This window comes from Archocentrus centrarchus, chromosome 14 (genome assembly GCF_007364275.1).
Source record: "Archocentrus centrarchus isolate MPI-CPG fArcCen1 chromosome 14, fArcCen1, whole genome shotgun sequence".
NCBI lineage: Eukaryota > Metazoa > Chordata > Actinopteri > Cichliformes > Cichlidae > Archocentrus > Archocentrus centrarchus.
Window position 1 is genome coordinate 31,579,323 of NC_044359.1, and position 22,520 is coordinate 31,601,842.

At 38.8% G+C, this 22,520-nt stretch overlaps 3 protein-coding genes across 3 annotated transcripts; all 3 read left to right on the top strand.

Moving 5' to 3' along the window:
• Positions 1 to 357: 357 nt before the first annotated feature.
• Positions 358 to 2,030, top strand: LOC115791492 (claudin-4-like). The gene is made up of 2 exons (XM_030745574.1): positions 358 to 969; positions 1,956 to 2,030. The coding sequence occupies exons 1-2, from the start codon at positions 358 to 360 to the stop codon at positions 2,028 to 2,030; spliced, it is 687 nt and encodes a 228-aa protein (XP_030601434.1).
• A 14,865-nt stretch (positions 2,031 to 16,895) lies between these two features.
• Positions 16,896 to 18,147, top strand: LOC115792263 (claudin-4-like). The gene has a single exon (XM_030746732.1). It carries the CDS (start codon positions 17,014 to 17,016, stop codon positions 17,644 to 17,646), a length of 633 nt encoding a protein of 210 aa, XP_030602592.1. The 5' UTR covers positions 16,896 to 17,013; the 3' UTR covers positions 17,647 to 18,147.
• Positions 18,148 to 19,482: 1,335 nt separating this feature from the next.
• On the top strand, positions 19,483 to 21,569 carry LOC115792229 (claudin-4-like). The gene is made up of 2 exons (XM_030746688.1): positions 19,483 to 19,884; positions 19,987 to 21,569. The coding sequence occupies exons 1-2, from the start codon at positions 19,755 to 19,757 to the stop codon at positions 20,916 to 20,918; spliced, it is 1,062 nt and encodes a 353-aa protein (XP_030602548.1). The 5' UTR covers positions 19,483 to 19,754; the 3' UTR covers positions 20,919 to 21,569.
• The last annotated feature ends 951 nt before the right edge of the window (positions 21,570 to 22,520 follow it).

The window sequence follows — 22,520 nt, forward strand, 5'->3', positions numbered from 1 at the left end:
TAAGACTGACATTATTACTATGAAAAAAAAAAAAACAGTATCACCAGGTGTTTTTAAAGCAGTGTCCTGTAAAAAAGTTATTATCAGTCTGTAAAAAAATACAGTAAAAAACTCCATCCATCCATCATCACTGAAATTTGATATTGATTTTCCAGCAGCCCTGCTGCCAGATTTTGACTTAAAAATTCACAGTGGACTCATTATTGAGTGTGTTACAGTGTGTGCGAGGCAGTTAACTCCCCCTCTGAGAATAAAAAAAAGACCACTTCCTGTTCACCTCGTTGCTCAGAGATAAATTACTGCAGCTGTCATTTAGACATCAGCTTTCCTCTTTGAAGAGATCGACAGAGACTCATCATGACAGCTGGTGTGAGACGACTTCTAGGCTTTGTCATGGCCAGTGTCAGCTTTTTGGGGAGCATCATCATCTGGGCTCTTCCACAATGGAGAGTCACAAAAATCCAGGGTTCAAGAAGTGATGATTTTGATGTGTTATGTGAGGGTTTGTGGAAGTTTTGTGTGACCAGAACATATGACTCAGTGACTGAGTGCAGGACATATGACAATGAACGTGGATCAATAACTCAAGACCTGGAGGTTGCCAGAGCGCTCATCATCACTGGCATCATATTTGGGTTCATTGGGATCCTGCTTGGTGTTGCTGGGAGCAAGTTCTTCAGCTTTGTGCCTGATGACATGAAAAAGAGTAAAATGGTCATGGCTTCTGGAGTTGTTTTCCTCATTGCTGGGCTCTTTGTACTAATACCAGTCCGCTGGACCACCAACACCATTAATGGTAATTTCGACAGTGAGCTGTCTCCTAGCTCTCCTGACTCTCCTGACTCTCTGAAGAGGGAGCTGGGAGTCTCCATCTACATTGGTTTGATCACCACAGTGCTGTGGTTCCTGGGAGGCGGCCTCCTCTGCAGCTCCTTTCTCTGCAAAGGACATTTCTGTATGAAAAGAAATGTATGTGCTTTTAAATCTACTCTAAAATATGACTGTAGCCAGTGGTTTAAGTCCAGGCCTGATCTTTGGCTACTGTGTCTTAATTAAACTGTTTCAGTATTGTTGATGGGATTGCATTTGCTTTTATTTTATGTTTCTAGCAGAATTTGTTAGCTTTTTTAAAAGCATGATTGTATACAAGAAAATTAATGTCAAAATAAGATGGATATGAGATAAGCATATGAGATTGTTTTGGGTTTTTTTTTTTTTACATCTCTTTATGGCTAAATCAGAGTGAGATCTAATTTGTGTTTGTGTTTATGTAGTACTCTGATTTTGTACATTTTTACAATAATGTGCAAGATGATAGGAAGATGAAAGACAAACTTTGCTCTTTCTAAGTTAGTTTGAAACAGACTAACAAATCTAAATGTGTTAGTTTTTTTCTTTATTATTTTACATGTGTTGCATGTTCACATCAGATTTTGCACATCAACTCATCTGTTGTGTCAAATGATCAATAACAAATATTTAGACTTTGTATTTTCACCAGAGAAATTAGACAGATTGTTTCAAGCCTGACCGAAAGGTTTGGTTTGGTGCTTCATGCGTGTTGGTTGGATTGTGTGGTTGTATTTCTTAAGAAATGTGTTGTTACAGTGAAAGTGGCTTTCACACAGGATATTGTGTTTGCATTCATATGTTGGTAACATGAATTGTACACACAGATACAAAGACCCCTGATCTCACACATGTAATAAGTTCTTAATGAAATCATTTCCATTCTAATTAAATTCAGCATTTCTTAAGGATCAAAATTAACAATATAACAACAAAACAGACCCCTGGCAGTGGCAGTGAATCATAAAAACATGTTTTTTATCCAGAAACTTCTTCCTCTTTTTGCCTAACTAAATGTTGCTACCAAAATATTCTTAGTGAAGAAGAGGAGAGATTAGATATGGAGGTAAAAGTTCACCTCTGTAAGTTGATGCTTGTCCATGAAGAGCTCGATAACTAAGGACCAGAATCTTAAACTGGACTCTGAATTTAATGGGGAGCCACTGCAGCTGGATCAGTAACGATGTGACATGAAAATACTTGGAAGACTTTGTCAGACACCTTGCAGCATTCTGAACAACCTAGAGACACTCCAAGGAGTTTTTTGGCAAAACAAGTAAACAGAGTGTTACAATAATCCAAACGTGAGGAAATAAATACATGGATAACAATCTCAAGTTCAGAACATGACACAATGGAAGTTAACAAGATTCCTTAAATGGTAAAAACAAGAGTGAACCAGAGATTTGACATGGGTATCTAGAGTGAAAGCAGAGTCAAAGGTTACCCCAAGGTTTCTGATGGAGGATTTAGCAAATTTGCCAAAGCCTTCAGTTTTTTATTCATTAAGTTGGAGAAAGTTATCAGCCATCCAGCTTTGGATGGCTGATAACTTTAATAGCTGATATTAGATGTGGGTTCCAAAATATTCTTAATGGAGGAGAGAGAGATTAGACTATGGCGTGACTTGGGGTACATTTCTTAGGAGGCCAAGTGAGACAATTTCCCTAAAATAATGGATTGCACTTTACACACAAATAGCACATACCAGAGATTTTCTCATTCTATATGAGAGAGACCGTGTATATAGTCTCTCTCATAATGAATAAAAATGAAGCATTAATTTCTAACATATTCAGGAGTTGTCAGATGTTTCACATTCACATCATTAAGTTTCAGTAGGCTATATTTATTAGAGACAATTATTATCTCTATTTTACTTGCTTGATATTTAAGATACTGCCCATGCTTTCTTATTGTTTAAAACTTTATCAAACAGTTTCTGCCCAACTCAATGACTAAAAACAGTACCAAGGCTTCAGAGTCAGTAAACACCCACAATCTATCTGAGCAACCTATAACTGCCACCCTCTGTGGGTGTTTTCTGTGGAAACAATGCCTTTAAAACCACAGTTTACTTGAGCCAGTTTGCCTTCATCAATAGTTCCCAGGCTTTGTGAAGACCTTTCAAAGTTTTTCTTTGGACATCAGCTGCTTTTTTCACTTATTTTCAGTGCAGTCCTGGTACGTGATCATTTTTTAGAGGAATGTTTTTTCTGTTTGTTTGTTAAGCCACTTATCACTGACCTATGAATCTATTAAAGAGTCACCTAACTCATAGCGTGAATCAGTGTCACATAACATCACATAATCACATAACAGAAAACTTTTTTTAAAATCATGAACTGAGTGCACTGTTGTGCCAAAATGATTTGTTTTTCCAAGATGACTTCTATGAACACTCTATAGACTCATCATGTGTTTCCCCTTTTCCTTTATTTATTTCTTTTTATTATTTTTGGATCTGGACTGTTCCCGATGGGTGTTAGTTTACATGTGATAAGTGAACTTATTTTTTAAATATTTCACCAGGCTGTCAGGGAGGTGTGTACATTAAGGCTTTTGAAACATTTGTGATGCTTAGCACTGCTTAGTAGCTAATGAAAATTGGCTCAGAGATTTTTACTTTTCCACAGATTGATTGTTCTAGGTCCAGCCATAAGCAGTCTAACAATCTTGGTTTGATCCATGTTGAAACATTATGCAATGCTAAGAAGTAGTGATATCTTAGGTGATATCTTGGTAAATCAAATATTTGAAGTTTACACATCTACATTCTCATCTGAAAACATCTTTAAAGTTTATTTTTTTAATTTTTCAATGTTCTTTTTCAGTGTTTGAATTTAGACAGACTTTGTCGCCTCGCTGTGACATACTTCATCTACAAATGTGGCCTTTGAAGGAAGAAGCCCTAATTTGTGCGTTTTCTTTTGTGTAACAGAAAAAATATACATGCTCATCCACACCAAAAAAATTGTGCTGAACTCTGTTATTTCCATTATTTTCTGTATTTTACAGAGCATAAAAAATTGTATATATAACAATCAGCATTTCTGTGTGCCTTGTTTTTGTCATTATATTAGCCTTTGTGCGCATGTCTGAAACTTGGCCGCCCTTTGTACAGGTGTTCTGACGAAAACAGGCTGGATGACATTCCTCTACAAACCTGTTTGCATCATTAGAAAACAAAGCTAGAAAAACTTCTCCTTTGCCATCACCTTTAGCAATATAACCAGTGAGTGAGAAAGTCACAGTCAAATTCTCCTCTGCTTGTGCGATAAAAACAACTGCCAGCTGAACATTTCTCTCACACATAAATTAGTGCAGCGCTTTGTCACAGGAGTGTTGTGGTCTGTTTTACATCCCCATGTGTTGTCTTGGGAGCTTGAAACGAAGATAACTGGACTTTAGGTTTTTAAAGGCATTCCACCTCTCATCCAAGAGGCTTCTTCAGTTCTAAAACAACTCTTGGAGAGTTTCATGTCATAAACCCCTAGAGGGGGCTGTCGACTTTGGAGGTGGTCTTGATGTTCGTAAACCCACCAGTGATCATGTGAGCTGTCAAATGAGCAAAGGTGACAAATGGCGTGAGTAGTTACTGTTTCCGGGCTGCCAAGTGAAACCTCAGTGAGACATTGCCCCACCCTGTGTTACATTGTAGATGGCTGATAGCTGGTATTGTAAGCCACCGCCTCTGTTTACAGTTTTTCTCGATTGCTTTGGCACAGTTCTCACAGTAAACTCTAGCAGTTCTCAAATCAGTAAAGCAGTTTGCCACCCACAACAGCCTTTCTCATTGCTTTTATACAGACTGCTATTGTTTCCGTGCATGCTTCAGTACTAAAGATATTTGATACTGTGTGTGTGTGTTGACGCACTTCTCACTTGAATCTCACAACTCATCAAAACAGTTTGTACTTTTGTCGGTCACAACTCTAGACCACCCACGTTCCTGAATACTGTCCAGCAGTGCATTAGGGTTTTTAATCATATTATTTAAAACATTTTTTTCAAATATGTATGACAGCTGAGATAGGCTTGGTATGATAACATTTCCTTGTTTTCGTGCTACAGTACAGACTACAGAGTCAGGTGGGTATCTAATGTCTAGGTTGGGGTGCATGGATGGAGCGGTGATGTGATGGTGATGTGATGGTGTAGTGATGGCGATGTTTGTATGTGTGTTTATTTTCTGCTTTTAATGTGTAATGTGTTTGAGTTGCATCTTTATTGTATGAAGTGTGCTATGTAAATAAAGTTTTGATTGATGACTGAGGCAAAGTGGAAAATGTTTTTGCTGTCAGACAAATTAAAATTTTGTTATTTTTGAAAAACAATTAAATTTAGAAAAAATTTTATTTATATAGCACCGAATCACAACAGACAGTCCCCTCAAGGTGCTTTATGTTAAAAAGTAAAGATCCTACAAAACCCAACAGTCAAAACAACCTCCTATAAAAACTCCCTTTTAACAGGAAGAAACCTCCAGCAGAACCAGGCTCAGGGAGGGGCGGTCATCTGTACTCAGTGCATCATGGGTGCCCCCCCATCAGCCTAGGCGTATATCAGCATAACTAACTATAAGATTTATTAAAAAGGAAAGTTTCAATAGCGAAGGTGTCTGTCTCCTGAATCCAAACTGGGAGCTGGCTCGGCCTCCCATTCTACTCTTAAGTTCAATGCTTGTTCAATGCTTCGACCTATGAATCGAAGTGCTCTCAGACTCCTGGTTACTCCTGATACGATACTATGAGGTCTTTAAGATAAGATGGGGCTTGATTATTCAAGACCTTGTATGTGAGAAGAAGAATTTTAAATTTGATTCTGGATTTAATAAGGAGCCAATGAAGAGAAGCCAATATGGAAAAAATATGCTCTCTCTTTCTAGTCCCTGTCAGTACTCTAGCTGCAGCATTTTGGATCAACTGAAGGCTTTTCAGGGAGCTTTTAGGACAGCCTGATAATAATGAATTACAATAGTCCAGCACCTCCCGCTGCCTCAGCAGAGCCAAAAACATCATCAAGGACAGCTCCCACCCTGGCTTTGAACTGTTTGACCTGCTGCCCTCTGGCAGGAGCTACAGGTGCATCAAAGCCAGAACAAACAGACTCAAGAACAGTTTCTTCGCCAGAGTAATCACCACCTTGAACTCACACACACACCCACTGTAACTGTGCAATATCATATTATTGATCCGTCACTCCTATATTGTGTAATATCCAATATTCATTCACCAAGTGCAATAATCTTCATTATTATATGTATATACTTATTTTTATTATTACAATGTATACATTTTTATACATTCTGTTTTATTTTCTCTTTTTATACATTGTTTTATTTTCTCTATTTTTTTTATAAATTCTGTTTTACTTTCTGTTTATTTTTAGTAGTTCTATTTTATATTTTAGGAAGTGACTTTCTACTGCATGACACTGAATAGGAGTGGCCCTCCAATCTCATTGTACATTCTGTATAATGACAATAAAGGTATTCTATTCTATTCTATTCTATTCTATTCTATTCTGTCATGATCCCGGACCGGTGGCCCAGTGTTTTGAGTTCTTTTTGTGAAGTTCTGTTTTGTTGTATTTTCTAGTTGTGTTTCTTAGTTTTTCTTATGGCTTAGATTCTCAGTTTGTTATAGATTTGTGTTCTGTTTTTGGTTATATTATAGTTGTTTTTTTGTTATTCTGATTTCCCTGTGTTCTGGTCTTCCTGTGTCTTGCTGTTTAGTTCCCTCTGTGTGCCAGTCCTCCTAGGTGTTAAGTCTGGATCAGGGTTATTATAGTTAACGAAAACGAACGAAATAACGAAAACTGAAATTGAAAAAAACATTGTCGTTAACTGAAATAAATAAAAACTATAATTAAAAGGAAAAAACGATAACTAATTAAAACTGAATTGTGAGTTTACAAAACTAACTAAAACTAACTGAAATAATCGATAAACTTACTTTCATTTACTTGTTTTTTGGGGGGGTTTTTTAAGCCTTGTGGATTGATATGAAATCATTGTTTCCGCTCTCCGAGTTTAAGCTGGGAGCGCCACAGGACAACTGTGTGAGTGCGCATGCGCGTGCGCTCACCGCGCTGGTCCGCAAAGTAATGGCTGCGGTCTGCCGAGTCCCGTATGGAGGTTCTTTGAGTACAAACACCTGCACACGACCACAAGGTAATTAACACACACAATCCAGCTACACAAGCATAAATGCGGACATGAGGTCGGCAACTTCTGTAGGTTGTGTACAGAGGCCGCAAAGACCCTGCAGGTTTAATTAGCGAGCATCTAACCAAGCTAGCTCCAAAACAGAAGCAGCTTCAGGCGGTGAGAACATCAGGATGCAGATGGATTTGACCTTTGACTCCTTCAAAGAGTTTGTTTTTGTTTAACACCACATGTAGGCGTTATTAATCTGCTGCACTGATGCTGAAGTTTATTGTGGAGTTTATTGTAGAATTTATTGAGTTTGGGAGTTCATGTTTTTCTTTGTTTCTCCCTGATTATGCTCATGTGTGTCCTTAATATTACACAAATTTAGCATGTCTTGTGAACAGTTGGTTGTTGACTATATTTCTTTAAACTGTATCTTTTGTCAAGTTTTCATTACACAATAGTCACTTTTGCGCCTTGAATCTTGCACCTGATCAGGTATGAAAATACTAAAACTAATACTGAAACTAACTGAAACTAACTAAAACTAAGCATGAAACCAAAAATAAAAACTAATAAAAACGAGCAAAACCACTCTGAAAACTAATTAAAACTAACTGAATTAGAGAAAAAAAAGTAAAAACTAACTAAAACTAAACTATAATGTAAAATCCAAAACTATTATAACCCTGGTCTGGATGTATCATTATGGGTTATTTCCTGTTTTATTTTGACAGTCTTATGTTCCCTGTACTTTGTGTTTAGTTTTGCTTCCCCTGTGTTCTTAGTTTCATTTGTTGTACCTGTTGTTCCCTGCTGTTTCCTCTTGCCCTGATTACCTATTGTGTGTATTTAAACCCACAGTTTTTCTCAGTTTTTTTTTTATCTTGTTGTTGATCCCTCTGCTGTTTGTCTTCCATCTGCTTTCTCTTTAGTTTTAGTTCTGGCATCCGTCCAGCTCCAGTGTAGTTGTGCTTAGTGTTTTTCTTGTCCCTTTCATTCAATAACCTCACGTTAAGTTCCAGTTTTTCTTTGCTGAGTCCTGCATTCTGAGTCCAACCTCCCCAACCACACAGCACATGTGACTCTACTCTATTCTTAGAAGTAATAAATGCATAAATTAGCTTTGCAGAGAGACAGGATGTTTCTAATTTTAGAAAAACTGCACAAATGTAAAGACAGCAGTCCATATACATTGAAGGACGTAACCTGCTCAAAAATGAAATGAAAATGAAAATGTATGCAATGTTTTCTAAAAATACTGCCCAAGGGAAGCATGTGTAGTGTAAATAAAACTGGTCCTAGATGTCACATACTCCCAGCTAAAGCATAAAGGGGGCCTCTGGCCTGTTATCAGCACTTAGCTCAAAAGCCTGCATCTCTGATGGTATGCGGGTGCATTAATGCGTATGGAACTTGTAGCTTTCACATCTGGAAAGGCCTTTTTCAGGGAAGTTCTTGCATATTTCTACAAGACAATATTAAACTGCTCAATGCATCTATTACTACAGCATGGCTTTGTAGTAGAAGAGTCCAGGTGCTGAACTTGCCTACCTTAAATTCTGACCTTCCATCAAGCAAAATCATCATGAAAGAAACAATATGACAAAGAAGACCCAGGACTGCTCAGTAGCTATGGTCTTATACAGAGGTGGGAAGTAACAAAGTACAAATACTTCATTACTTAAGTAGATTTTTCAGGTGTCTGTACTTTACTTGAATATGACAATTTTTTACTTTTAATCCCTGTATTTTTACACAAATATCTGTACTTTCTACTTCTTTCATTTTCAAAACAGATTCATTACTTTAATTTTAAAATCTGAGGGAAGATTTTATTTCTTGTCGCTGCGCCTTCAAACATTAAACCGATCTGAGACTGAATGGAGGAACAATAACACATTAAGAGACAGTCATATCTGTCCCCAGGGTTTGTCACATACAAAGAGATGAAAGAGTTAAAACCATATAATTTATCTATCATTTATAGTGCTATAATCAGGGGTTACAGTGGGCCGGACAGAGTGCAGATGTCTTTAAGTTGTAGTCACGGTACTTCAGCATCTTAGATAGCGCTACTGAGGGGGAGCAAAAATAAAGGGAGTAACATATTGCAGGTAATTTCAAATGCAACGTTTCTAAATGCTCATCAAATATCAGCAGACACACAAAGTGTCTGCAGTTTGTCACACAGTCTGCTGGCTAAAGATCCAGCTGCTGTACTTCCAGTGAGAGAAATGAATGAGAGAGAAGTTCACTCAAAGCTGGTGAAAAATGTGAGAGAGACGACAGGACAGGAAGAAAGAGCAGCAGCAGGTCAGCTGATCACAGCCTGCACACCAACATCATTTACTGGAGCTCACAGTAGAAAGTTGTGATGCTTCTCCTCATGGAGAGCCACTACAGCTGATCTTAGGGTTCCTCCACCTTCTGAATCCCACTGTAACCCCTGAGTATCCTCATTTTTGTGTTTAGGTGTCGAGGCAGTCACCCTCTACTATGTAGGATACAGAGAATAGAGCTGTTTTTACATTCCTTTTCACAGTTTGTGTCCTACATAACAGATTCAAGCTGAGTGCATTCATTAGAATTAAAATTGGAATAATGTTTGTATTCTCGTGTATTATTTTATATTGTTACAATAATATATAATGAGGTTCAGTTAGCTTTACAGAAAAATAGCAGGTAGAAACTTCCTCCAAAGAGCTACTTTTACTTTTCTTACTTTGAGTACATTTTAGAGCATGTAATTTTTACCTTTACTTAGGTAAAGAAGTTGAACCAGTACTTCAACTTTTACCAGATAGTTTATAACACAAGTACTTGTACTTCCATTTAAGTACAGAATGTCAGTACTTTTGTCACCAATGTGCAAAACAAACTGAGGTAGACTATCTTTGCATTATTCAAAATACTGCAGTTTAGTGCAGGATTAACAGGTTAGTTTGCTGTAATGTGGTGAATATACAGTAAAGCTCTTTGCTGGACTGGTGCACATGGCTGTGGTGTTGATGCTCATTGTTAGGTTACATCAAGTGTAGCAGAGATTAGTTTGAATTTACATGGATGATGCTTAGATTCATTCATTGAATTCAACCTTTGTTCCAACTTTAATGCTTTCAGTATAAAGACGGTATAAACAGTATACTGTCAGTATAGCGAGTTGAAATCAGCCAAGATAGCTCATGAAATACTGGTTTACATCTTATTGAATTTAGTCGTATAATTCCACACCGAGCAGTAAACCTCAGAGCAGCAGCAGCTGATCCCAGCCTGACACAAAGAAAATAAACTGGAGCTCACAATAGAAATAATTGTGAGCTGGGACACTTTTCCCCATGCTGAGTCACTACATCTGATCTTAAGGTTTCCCCGTAACCCCTGACTGTTTTTCCTGTTTAGGTGATGAGGCAGAATTACCCTCTATAATGCAGGTAACATCAAATAGAGCTTTTTAAAAAAAAAAGAAAATCTCTTTATTTTTCTCTGCTCATAAACAGTGTTCAAGTAAAGAGCATTCATTAGAATTAGAATTTAGATTAAAATAAAGTTTGTATTCTTGTGTAATAATATTGTTTTATTATTACATTAACATACCGCAAGGTTCAGTTAGCTATGCACAAAAGAGCTACTTTTACTTCCTTACTTTGAGTACATTTTAGAGCCTGTACTTTTTCACTTTTACTTGAATAAAGAAGTTGATTCAGTACTTCAACTTTTACTAAAGTATTTTTAACACAAGTATCTGTACTTCTACTTGAGTACAGAATGTCTGTAATTTTGCCACCTCTGGTCCTAAATTAGGCAAGAATTGGACTTCAGTCCAACAGCTGGTCCTGCTATTAAATGCTGTTAAAAGAAGAAGGGATGCTAAACAGTGGTAAACATGGCTCTGTCCTAGCTTTTTTTTTAGATGTGTTGCTGCCATCAAATTCTAAATGTGCTAAAATTTTTCTTAACTGTCACCCAGGACAGGTCCACACCATCACCTTTCAACAAAAGTTGTTTTGTTGGCCTACTCACCTGTCTCTCTCTCTCCCTTCTTTATCTGTGTGTGTGTGTGTGTGTGTGTGTGTGTGTGTGTGTGTGTGTGTGTGTGTGTGTGTGTGTGTGTGTGTGTGTGTGTGTGTGTGTGTGTGTGTACTTGCTTGTGTCTTTCAGGGGTGGAGCTCATCTGGCTTGCAGCTCCTTTGGTATCACACCTGCAAGGCATTGCTAATTGCATTCCTGACTGCACTTGGGCTCATTATGAATGTTCTACTTAAGTTGGAGGCTTCCTCATTTGATATTGGATTGTTGTGCTGCATGAAGTTCTTTGTACTTGTATTATTATGAATTTGGACTCTATGTTTAGATGCCCACTGCTGAGGAGGGGAAGGGGTTGTTTGAGAGAGAAGTTTTGAAGCAGGTCTGTTTGGAAAGAGGCTAGAAACAGCTACAAAGAGGGGACCACTCACCTTCCCCCCTGCCAAACCACACCTGGAAGCTCCTTTCTCTGTTAATTCACCAAAGAAAGTTTAACTTTTAATCCTGCTTTCTGTAATTATGCCTAGGTTTCTGCCAGTTCATGATGTAAAGCTACTACATCCAAATTGAATATTGTATAATCTTTAAATGTTTGCTGAGTGACGTTTAAAGATCCAGTATTTTCTTGTCTATTTACAGTGCTTAATAAAATTACTAGACCCCCTGTCAGAAAAACAAGAAAACACAAATATTTTAGAAACCTGTTAAATTGTGTTTAAAAGAAAAAAATAATTCACTGAACTGATTTGATGTTTTTACACACAAATTGGAGCCAGCAAAGTGCATTTTTCTGAAAAGTCAGAAAATAATCAAGTAAAACTTTCAAGCACAAAAATAAACTGCAAGGAAATTGAAGAATGTTTTACTTTTGTGTAAAACTAAACTTGAAAAATTATGAATAACAATTATATTTAAGCATTAAATAATTAAATGTTAATTAAAGAACTTGGCATTCTGGTGATTAACCATTACAGAAACATAAAATGGATTTTGGTCATTATTAATACTGTTGATTTGGGACAGCTTCACCTTTAGCTTTTGGTCTGACACTTCAGGCTTTGACTTCAGTCCATTTGTACTCTTTGAATACTATCTATACAGGTGCTGGTCATAAAATTAGCATATCGGGAAAAAGTTGATTTATTTCAGTAATTCCATTCAAAAAGTGAAACTTGTATATTATATTCATTCATTACACACAGACTGATATATTTCAAATGTTTCTTTTAATTTTGATGATTATAACTGACAACTAATGAAAACCTCAAATTCAGTATCTCAGAAAATTAGAATATTACTTAAGACTAATACAAAAAAAGGATTTTTAGAAATGTTGGCCAACTGAAAAGTATCAACATGAAAAGTATGAGCATGTACAGCACTCAGTACTTAGTTGGGGCTCCTTTTGCCTGGATTACTGCAGCAATGCGGCGTGGCATGGAGTCGATCGGTCTGTGGCACTGCTCAGGTGTTACGAGAGCCCAGGTTGCTCTGATAGCGGCCTTCAGCCCTTTTGAATTGTTGGGTCTAGCGTATCACATCTTCCTCTTCACAGTAGCTCAAAGATTTTCTATGGGGTTAAAGGTCAGGCAAGTTTGCTGGCCAATTAAGAACAGGGATACCATGGTCCTTAAAGCAGGTACTGGCAGCTTTGGCACTGTGTGCAGGTGCCAAGTCCTGTTGGAAAATGAAATCTGCATCTCCATAAAGTTGGTCAGCAGCAGGAAGCATGAAGTGCTCTAAAACTTCCTGGTAGATGGCTGCGTTGACCTTGGACCTCAGAAAACACAGTGTATCAACACCAGCAGATGACATGGCACCCCAAACCATCACTGACTGTGGAAACTTTACACTGGACCTCAGCCAACGTGGATTCTGTGCCTCTTCTCTCTTCCGCCAGACTCTGGGACCTTGATTTCCAAAGGAAATGCAAAATTTACTTTGATCAGAGAACATAACTTTGGAGCACTGAGCAGCAGTCCAGTCCTTTTGTCGCCTTACAGACCTGGGGTCACTGAGGGGGTCAACCTCTGTGGATCTGGGTCCTTTATCCCTGTATGTAAAGCCTGAGGTCACAAATTTGAGTGTAAAGATGGATGAGAGTCTTAAGTTGGAGGGTCAGATTACTGCTGTGGTGAAATCCAGTTTTTTTTGACAAGATTAAAACTATCTTGTCAAAAGATAATTTTGAAGCAGTAATCCATGCCTTTGTCACAACCCGGCTGGTTTACTGTAACTCTTTGTATTTTGGCGTTAACCAGTTCTCCTTGTCTCGTCTTCAGCTGGTCAAGAATGCCACTGCACGGCTTTTGACTGGAACATGTGAGAGAGAGCACATTACCCCTGTTTTATCCTCATTGCACTGGTTACCTGTTTATTTTAGAGTTCATTTTAAAATTCTTTTATTTGTTTTTAAGTCTTTAAATGGCCTTGCTCTATTGTACCTCTCTGAGTTATTGCACCTACATACCCCTTCCTGCGTGCTCAGATCAGCTGATAAACTGCTTTTGGATGTGCTGAGGACTAAGCGGAAGTTTAGGGGGGGACAGAGCCTTTGCTGTGGCAGCCCCTAAACTGTGGAACTCGCTGCTATTGTGTATTAGACAGGCCTCTTTGCTGGCCACTTTTAAATCTCTTAAGACCCACTTATTTCACCTGGCTTTTGACCAGGTTTGAGATGTTGATTTTAGTCATTGTGTATTTATTTCTTGTTTATTTTTATCTGGTTATTTTATACTATTTTATTATTTGACTTATGGTAAGTTATGTACTTTATTATTGCTTTTATCTTGTTTGTTACTTTTTATATACACTTCTTGTGTACTGTTCTGTCCTGTTTTCATTGTTCAGCACATTGGTCAGCGCTTGCTGTTTGTAAAGTACTTTATAAATAAAATTGGCTTGTCTTGGCTTGTCTTTAGCGCAGGCGAGACGCTTCTGACATCGTCTCTTGTTCAAGAGTGGCTTGACACAAGGACTGCGACAGCTGAAACCCGTGTCTTGCACACGTCTGTGCCAGCTGCAGTCCACTCTTTGTGAATCTCCCCAAAATTTTTGAATGGGTTTTGTTTCACTGTCCTCTCCAGGGTGCAGTTATCCCTATTGCTTATACACCTTTGTCTATCACATCTTATCCTTCCCTTTGCTTCTCTATTAATGTGCTTGGACACAGAGCTCTGTGAACAGCCAGCCTCTTTAGCAATGACCTTTTGCATCTTGGCCTCCTTGTGCAAGGTGTCAAAGGTCATCTTTTGGACAACTGTCAAGTCAGCAGTCTTCCCCATGATTGTGTAGCCTACAGAAGTAGACTGAGAGACCATTTAAAGGCCTTTGCAGGTGTTTTGAGTTCATGAGCTGATTAGAGTGTGGCACCAGGTGTCTTCAATATTGAACCTTTTCACAATATTCTAATTTTCTAAGATACTGAATTTGGGGTTTTCATTAGTTGTCAGTTATAATTTGAAATCGATCAGTCTGTGTGTAATGAATGAATATAATGTACAAGTTTCAGTTTTTGAATGGAATTACTGAAAGTAAAGTTTTTCATGAAATTCTAATTTTATGACCAGCACCTGTATCTTTAACAACAAAAAATTTAAATGAAAACAGTATATTCAGTCATCCACTTTTTTAAACTGCTTAGATAATGCATTTTTGATATAACTTAAAATGGGAAAAATTAAATTTTTGGTGCTGTGGAGGATTTGTGTCATAACAGGTGGCATGAATGGGCAGATTTGGACCCAAATGCAGGACTCCGTAGTAATTGTAAAAGTACAAAATAAGAAAACCAAAATCCTCTTGGAAGCAAGACATGGGCACACGACACACCACCATGACCAAACACAAGCAGAGGAAACATAGAACTTAAATACAAGAGGGCTGAGAGGGAAGAAGAAACAGCTGGAAAGTATTTCTGGCGATGATTCGGTGGGATTAGATCTTGGAGACGTATCTGTTCTGCATGGCGAAGGAATGAACCAAGAAGATTTGGATGAATTGAAATTTTTTTCGCCACAGAGAGGTGCCGGAAAGACTAAAGACTGTCGACAAATTAATCAGTACAGTCTGTACCCAAAACAAGTCGTAGAATCAGAAATTTGGCTCCCTGGCGGCGTTGGACTGCCACTTATTTCATTCTTCTCCGGGATGTTTCGTAAACAGATGCTCTACACCCCCCCGTCCTGTCTTCTTCTGACCTGTGTTTGACCTTGACCTAGCTGCTGATGAACTCCACATCTTATCAGAACTGTTAGTTGAGGAGGGGAGTTTGAGTCAGCTCACAGTAGCCCCCCTGCGCCTCCGCTGGCTAACTTCCATCCCTGACCTACCCACCTAGTGCTCCCATGCTATATGTTTCTGCACCATCGCAGAGGTTTTTGTAAACTTTTACTGTGTATGTGTATGTGTGTATGTATACAAAGTATGAGATGATTGTTTTTTCCTCACTCATCCCTGTATGTTTTGCACTATTGTCTCTCTCTTTTTAATGGCAGCATCTCCAAAAGAGGGGCAACATGGCCACAGTTCACCTGTCTTCCCATGTTTGTTTGTCTGCTTGGATGGGTGTTCTGTTAACTGTAATTTCCCCATTGTGTGATCAATAAAGTATCATCGTCATCATCATCAAACACAGGTGAACCAAATTATACTAATGACCAAGGGGAAGCAAAACAACATAATATACAGGGACCAGAAGACTATCACAATAAAACAGGAAGTCAAAAACAAACAAGACAAAAATGCAGACTTGACATAAGAGGTGGTAAGCACCCAGGGAACCAAAACATGACCTTCCATGAGACACAAGGCAAGAATCTAAGAAATGAGAAACCAAGACACAGGCTGAACACTAAACACTGGAGAACACTGGTAAACTAGAAATCAAAACACAACCATGAACAGAAACAAAAGAAGCTCAAAGGAAAACATGAGTCAAAAAACAAATCATAAACCAAAACGCTGGGTCAAAGGACAATTTGTTTCTTTTGGGTTTGCTTCAAGGGCCGGGTTGCTGAAGCTTAAATGTTCCAAAGTGTTTACGGGCAAGACATCAAACCTCAGAGGGTCAGCACCTGGTTTGGCAACTCCATGACTATTTTTATATTTTTGGGGTGTGTGTGTGTGTGTGTGTGTGATTTATAGATATGCTTTAAAGCATTTTATAAAACATGGCTGAGGTTAAAAAATGCAACACAGTATCATTCCCATTTCACTGACTCACCCAGGAGAACAGAGAGTTTCTTTGTAGGAAATCACTTCACACGCTTTCGAACACCTACATACCATTAATCTGTGAGCAACAAGTATCGGTTGGCAATGAGGTCACTTTGAAAGTCATGAGTTCTTCTTTCTACATTTGAATCTTTGGTGAAAGAATCTCACATATCACAGTGGTACAGGATATGCTGCTTAGGACCTACACTTAAACAACTTATTGAGTTGTTTCATTGTGAGTTTATTCAGTTTGTGTTTGGTCAAAAGGTTTTGAATTAAAAAAAGAGTTGATACTGAAACAAAGATTGTCATAATACAGTGGCATTTTTTCAGCATTGGTCATTTGGTATGTCCCAGTATGTGTACTCAGTATCATCCAAGCAAATATCATCCTGATGAAAATGACGGTTCAAAATGTTCCTTTTTAATTTTATAGAGCTTAAAATATGGTGTTGATGACGATCAGTATTCCAGTGTGCCTTGTTTTTGTGATTTATGTCATTTTGTCAACCTTCGTATGTATGTCTGATACGTGGATGTCCTCTCTACAGGTGTTTCTGATGAAAACCAGCTGGGTGGCATTTCTTCACAAACCTGTTTCACCTCAGATACAAGAAAAACTCCTCCTCTGTCATCTCAACAATATAACCAGTGAGTGAGAAAGTCACAGCCAACATCTTCCCTGTCAGGACAATAAAAACAGCTACCTGCTGAATTTCTCTCTCTCAGACATCTTTCCTCATTGAAGAGATCAACAGAGCTTCATCATGGTGGCTGGTTGTAGGCAGCTTCTGGGTTTGTCTTTGGCCATCATCGGCTTTCTGGGGACTATCATCATCTGCGCTCTCCCAGTATGGAAAGTCACGGCTTTCATTGGCGCCAACATCGTCACAGCTCAGATCATCTGGGAGGGTCTGTGGATGAACTGTGTGATCCAGAGTACAGGCCAGATGCAGTGTAAAGTCTACGATTCTCTGCTAGAATTACCTCAAGATCTGCAGGCTGCCAGAGCGCTCATCGTCATCGCCATCATCATCGGAGTCTTCGGGATTCTGCTTGCTGTGGTCGGGGCCAAGTGCACAAATTTTGTGTCAGATGAAAGGCAAAAGAGCAGAATATCTATAGCTGCTGGAGTTGTCTTCATCATCGCGGGTCTCGCAGTGCTCATACCAGTCTGCTGGACCACCAACACCATCATTCGTGATTTCTACAACCCTGTCCTGACCACCGCTCAGAAGCGGGAGCTGGGAGCGTCACTCTACATCGGCTGGGGTGCAGCAGCGCTGCTGTTACTGGGAGGAGGCCTTCTCTGCAGTTCCTGTCCGTCGAACGACGAGAAGAATTATGACGTTAGGTATTCCAAGGCTCGCTCTGTGGATTCTCATAAAGAATACGTTTAGATATCCAGCCTTCTGTCGAAAACAAAAATGTTTTGTCCTTTTATTGAGTCCAGAGTAGAGTCCAGAATAACAACATCTGAAAATAAGCAGGAATGATTAGACGATGTCTGTGTAACTGAAGTTTTCCTTTTTGTCTTCAAAACATGCTGTGGGAACACACACATGCAGTGTTTTCAGTCTATTTGTGAATATATCCCTCGTTGCTGTTTTCTACCACACCTTTTTTCTGTATTTTTTTTATTATGTTACTTTATTATATCTGTATAGCATACTTACATAGACTTTCTTTTGAGTACGTGTGAAATCCAAAACTGCTGTCAAATGTGCCTGTGTTGCCACTCTTTTACATCTAGGCCTGCTCTTTCTCTGTTGAGCTAGATGATCATTGATGGCTATGTGATTGATTTGGATTCACTGTCTGAATGTTACTTATGTCATATTTTACTTAATTGATATTTTTGTTTTACATACGATTATATGCCATTAAAATCTGAGAATTAAGATTATGTGTTTTTTTTTTCCATCTTGTGATATTGGAAGAAGTGCAACACTAATGACAAATGGTAAAGAAATAGCAGATCTGGTTTTCCGAGAGTCCATGAAACGATCGTCAAACAGGTTCTGCTACATTTCTTTCCTCTCAAAGAGACTAGACAACAAACAAAAGACTGAATGCTAACATTGATGTGGTACTTTTTATTTGTATTTAGTTCTGTACATTTTAAGAAGATTAAAAAATGTTTTTTTATTAAAGACAACATTATATTATATGTTGTATAACATTATTTGTTATACAACAAATAATGTTGCATTTGTAAAGCAAATGATAACAGCTGTTTTAAAAACACAAACTAATGCGTATGATTTTTTTAGTGAACACACACGTCAGACTTGACAACCAGTCATGTTTGAAGTGTGTTCAAGCAGTGTGTCACTTCTTTTAACGCATCTATTGTGTCAGGCAGTCAATACAGAGGTGAGCTATTTTGACTCAAAGCATGTTAAAATGTGTTGTCATGAATAATCTTCATCATTAAAACCAGTGCACAGTTTCTGTTTGAGGACACATGAGAGAAGCAAGTGATTTGCATTGGCAGTTTATTACAAATGAGCTCAACTACACAAAATATTTCTTACTAAATAAGGATATCAAATTAAATACTGTTTTGCATCAGTTTTATTCACAAAGTTGTATGCCATTTTTGCCATTTTTGATTTTTATCTCTGTAAAGTTTTACCTTTACAGGAACAGAAGAAATTACAGATTATTCTGAGCCTGAGTGAAAGGCTTTGTTTGGTGCCACATGTTTACATCAGTGTGTGTGCTTGGGAGTGGTACGGGTGTTTTTGCATATTTCAAACAGGTTTTTCTGCACAGTACGGGTTGGTAGAGTGAAACTTGTCTATTCTCAGGAGACTGTGTTCCACCCTCCTGTTTCATTCTGTATGAGCACATCATTCAAATACAGTAGATGCACGTATATACATTGCCTGTTAATCAAATGCAGGATTGTCTATGACAGAATAACATCAGGACAGACCACTGATAGACTCTTGGTTTATGCCCACCGGCTTTCTGTTCATTCTGTCTTATTGAGAGCTGTTGTTTACAAAATGTTCTCATGGGGTAAAGATAATGAGGGAGGGAATAGATGATGTCACTCCCAATTCATTTTCTCTCTCTCTCTCTCTCTCTCTCTCTCTCTCTCTCTCTCTCTCTCTCTCTCTCTCTCTCTCTCTCTCTCTCTGTGTCTCTGCCTATTTGCCAACTTTTATTTATTTTCTCCATAGCATGGGTGTGGCACTTCTACACTCGTCCAGTAGCACATAGGTTGCCACTCAGGTGACAAAAAAAGAACACTCTTAAGTAGGGAACTAAAGAAGGAAGAGACAAAAAGTCAGAGGAAGGAGTGTATTTAAAGATGCAAAAGGGGAGGGACAGATATGCTGTAAACAAATGAAGTGAGGCTTAAGTGAGATGCACCTGGAGGAAAGACGACAACTGAAATATACTGGGTTTTGCATTCCTAAGATAGATACTTTACAACGCTGCAACTGTAGCAAGAAAAAATACAAACAAAAATGGAGCTGTATCACAATGCCAACACATGTTGACAAGGACTGACAAAGAAAAGCTCACAGAAAGATACAAGAGACGAGAAGAGCAACCAGAGAAACACGGAGTGAATACTAAAGAAACTCGGAAAATCAAGAAAAGCAGCAAGGCACCTTTTAAAGGTCTGTAAGGCTTTTTCTAATATCATCAGAAATCTTTTCTCCAGTCTCACACTATGGCTTCATTGGGGATTCAAATGTTGGCCAGCGCTCTGTGCCTCCTAGGTTGGACAGGGGTCATCGCCAGCTGCCTACTGCCCATGTGGAGGGTGTCAGCCTTTGTGGGGAGCTCCATCATCGTTGCCCAGATTGTCTGGGAGGGCATTTGGATGAGCTGTGTGGTCCAAAGCACAGGCAACATGCAGTGTAAACCTTACGACTCCCTCCTTGCTCTTGGCAGTGACCTGCAGGCTGCCAGGACTCTTACTGTCATTTCAATCATTGTCGGTGGAATAGGCCTCATTTTGGCCTTTGTTGGTGGAAAGTGCACCCACTTTTTGGATGAAAAGGGAGGCGTGGTCAAGGTTAAAGTGGCTGTAGTGGCAGGGGCAACATTGATAGCCGGGGGTCTGTTCTGTTTGATTCCTACATCATGGGTGGCTGGGGCTTTAGTGAAGGAGTTCTACAGCACCTCTATAAATGCTCAGAAGATGGAGATCGGGGCCTGTCTCTACATCGGCTGGGGAGCATCCATTCTGCTTGTTCTGGGAGGCGGTTTGTTCATCAGTTCTTCACGCCCCAGCAAAATCCATGAAACTGAAAAGAGCCCCTCTGTTCGTTACCAGGTGGTCCGCTCCTCCAATGCATCTAGCTATAAAGGTTTGCATCGCAACCAGATGTCATTAGCAGAGACGCTACCTGTTGGCATGGACTACCCCAGGCTTCAAAGCTATGAGGGAATGACTGCAAAGCCTCAGCAGTACACAAGCCCTCCATCCTGGGAGGCTGTGTCTGACCAGGGCTTGAAACAGGACTCAGAGAGATCATGGGCTCCTTCCACAAAGTCACAGATGAAAAGAGCAGAATCTACAAGATCTAAACACAGCGATGCACCATCTACAAAGTCTCAGCTCAAAAAAGCAGAAATGGAAGAGATCTTATCACTTGATAGTGACAGTGACGATGTATCCCTAAATCCAGCAAAAACATACATTTAATATGGCCACATATATGTAATTACATTTACTTATGTTTACACACAAGAGTGATTCTGTTTGGATTTAACTATGCTTCAAGCATGCTTTCTTTTTGAAGGACGAGATCAACATGAAGGAGAATTACGGCTTTATTGTGTCATGTGTGAAGATTGATAATTATCTCTTAAGAAGTTAACATTGTTATTTAAACACTGATGTAAATGTGAAATGATAATGCTATCAGCTATCTTTTTTGGTATTTACCTCTGTTCAGAATGGGCTTGTAGCTTCTATCACCCTGACTCTGATATCTGATTATATCTTTACATTTTTGAATGTGCTCATTTGGTGAGATTATTATTGTCTTTTGTTATTTTGTTATTGTAATGATTATGCTCTTTGACACAGCAGTGAAATGTCATTGCACTTTGCTATTATTTGGTCAGATGACTGACTGACTGGTATTTATAATTTGCTGTTCAATAAATGACTGTGAGTTTCAGCCATGAGCTGAAAATAGCCTTTCAGAATCCCCCTGGACTCTCAGCCTGTTCCTCCACAGGACAAACTGGTTTGACAGAAAGTGTCATTACAGGATAGTGTGCAGTGTTAAAGGAGGAAGCATTGTGCATTTGTAGAGGATTCAGCGTTTAGTTTCAGTAAATCCTGCTTGTGGAACATCTATGTTGTTTTCATGACGCAGCCATAACATTATGCTGTGAATTCTCCAAAGTGGAAAATAGAACATCTTCATGTCAATGAAAGCATTGTTATGAGCTTAAATGACTGCGTGACTACACCTTTAACAAAGGGCGAAAGTGTAAAAATGAATGAATAGCAGTACAAAAATTAAACCATTAAAGAAAACAACAAAAAGAGGAAAACTTAAGAACGGATGCTATTCTTTGCCAGCAAAACACAATATTATTGAAAAATGTAACCCTGCTTTTATGAACACTCATCCAAAGGGTTCAACAAAGCTGTTTTGCTTTTTTTTTTGTTTTTATTCTGGCAAGAATCCCTTAAATATAAATCTGCATCTATCATGTTGCACTGCGTATAAAAGGTTTCCCTAAGATTACACCTAATGTACACATTAATCCATATAAAATATGGGCCTGTGGATTTAAACAATGTTTTGAAGCACAGTGACTAACACATTTGGGTTCTGCAACAGGTTACTGCTCTGTTTTTCATACATTTAGTTATTCCTCTGCTTCTTTAAGTGCACTTGTAACAAATGTAGCCTGTTTGTAGCTTTGGAGGTTTGTTGGCAACTCTGTTCATAAGCTGTGTGACGTGTGAGAGTGACGAATCCCTTTGCTTTCTACCTAGCAGTCATGGCGGGCTGTGTGGCTGGAGGGGTTAGACCCAAAATGAAGGACTCAGGCAGAGGGTGAACTTAAAGTGGTTTATTTGGATGACGAAACAAAAGACAAAAATGAACCTGCACCGGGACTGGACGGGAGCGAGAACTAAACAGAGGCGGAACAGGGAGACACACAGAATTGGGAGCAACGATGACAATGCGACAAAGGCCAGATGAAAACTGAGGGCTTAAATACACAATAGGTAATCAGGGCAAGAGGAAACAGCAGGTGAAGCAAATGAAACTAATAACAC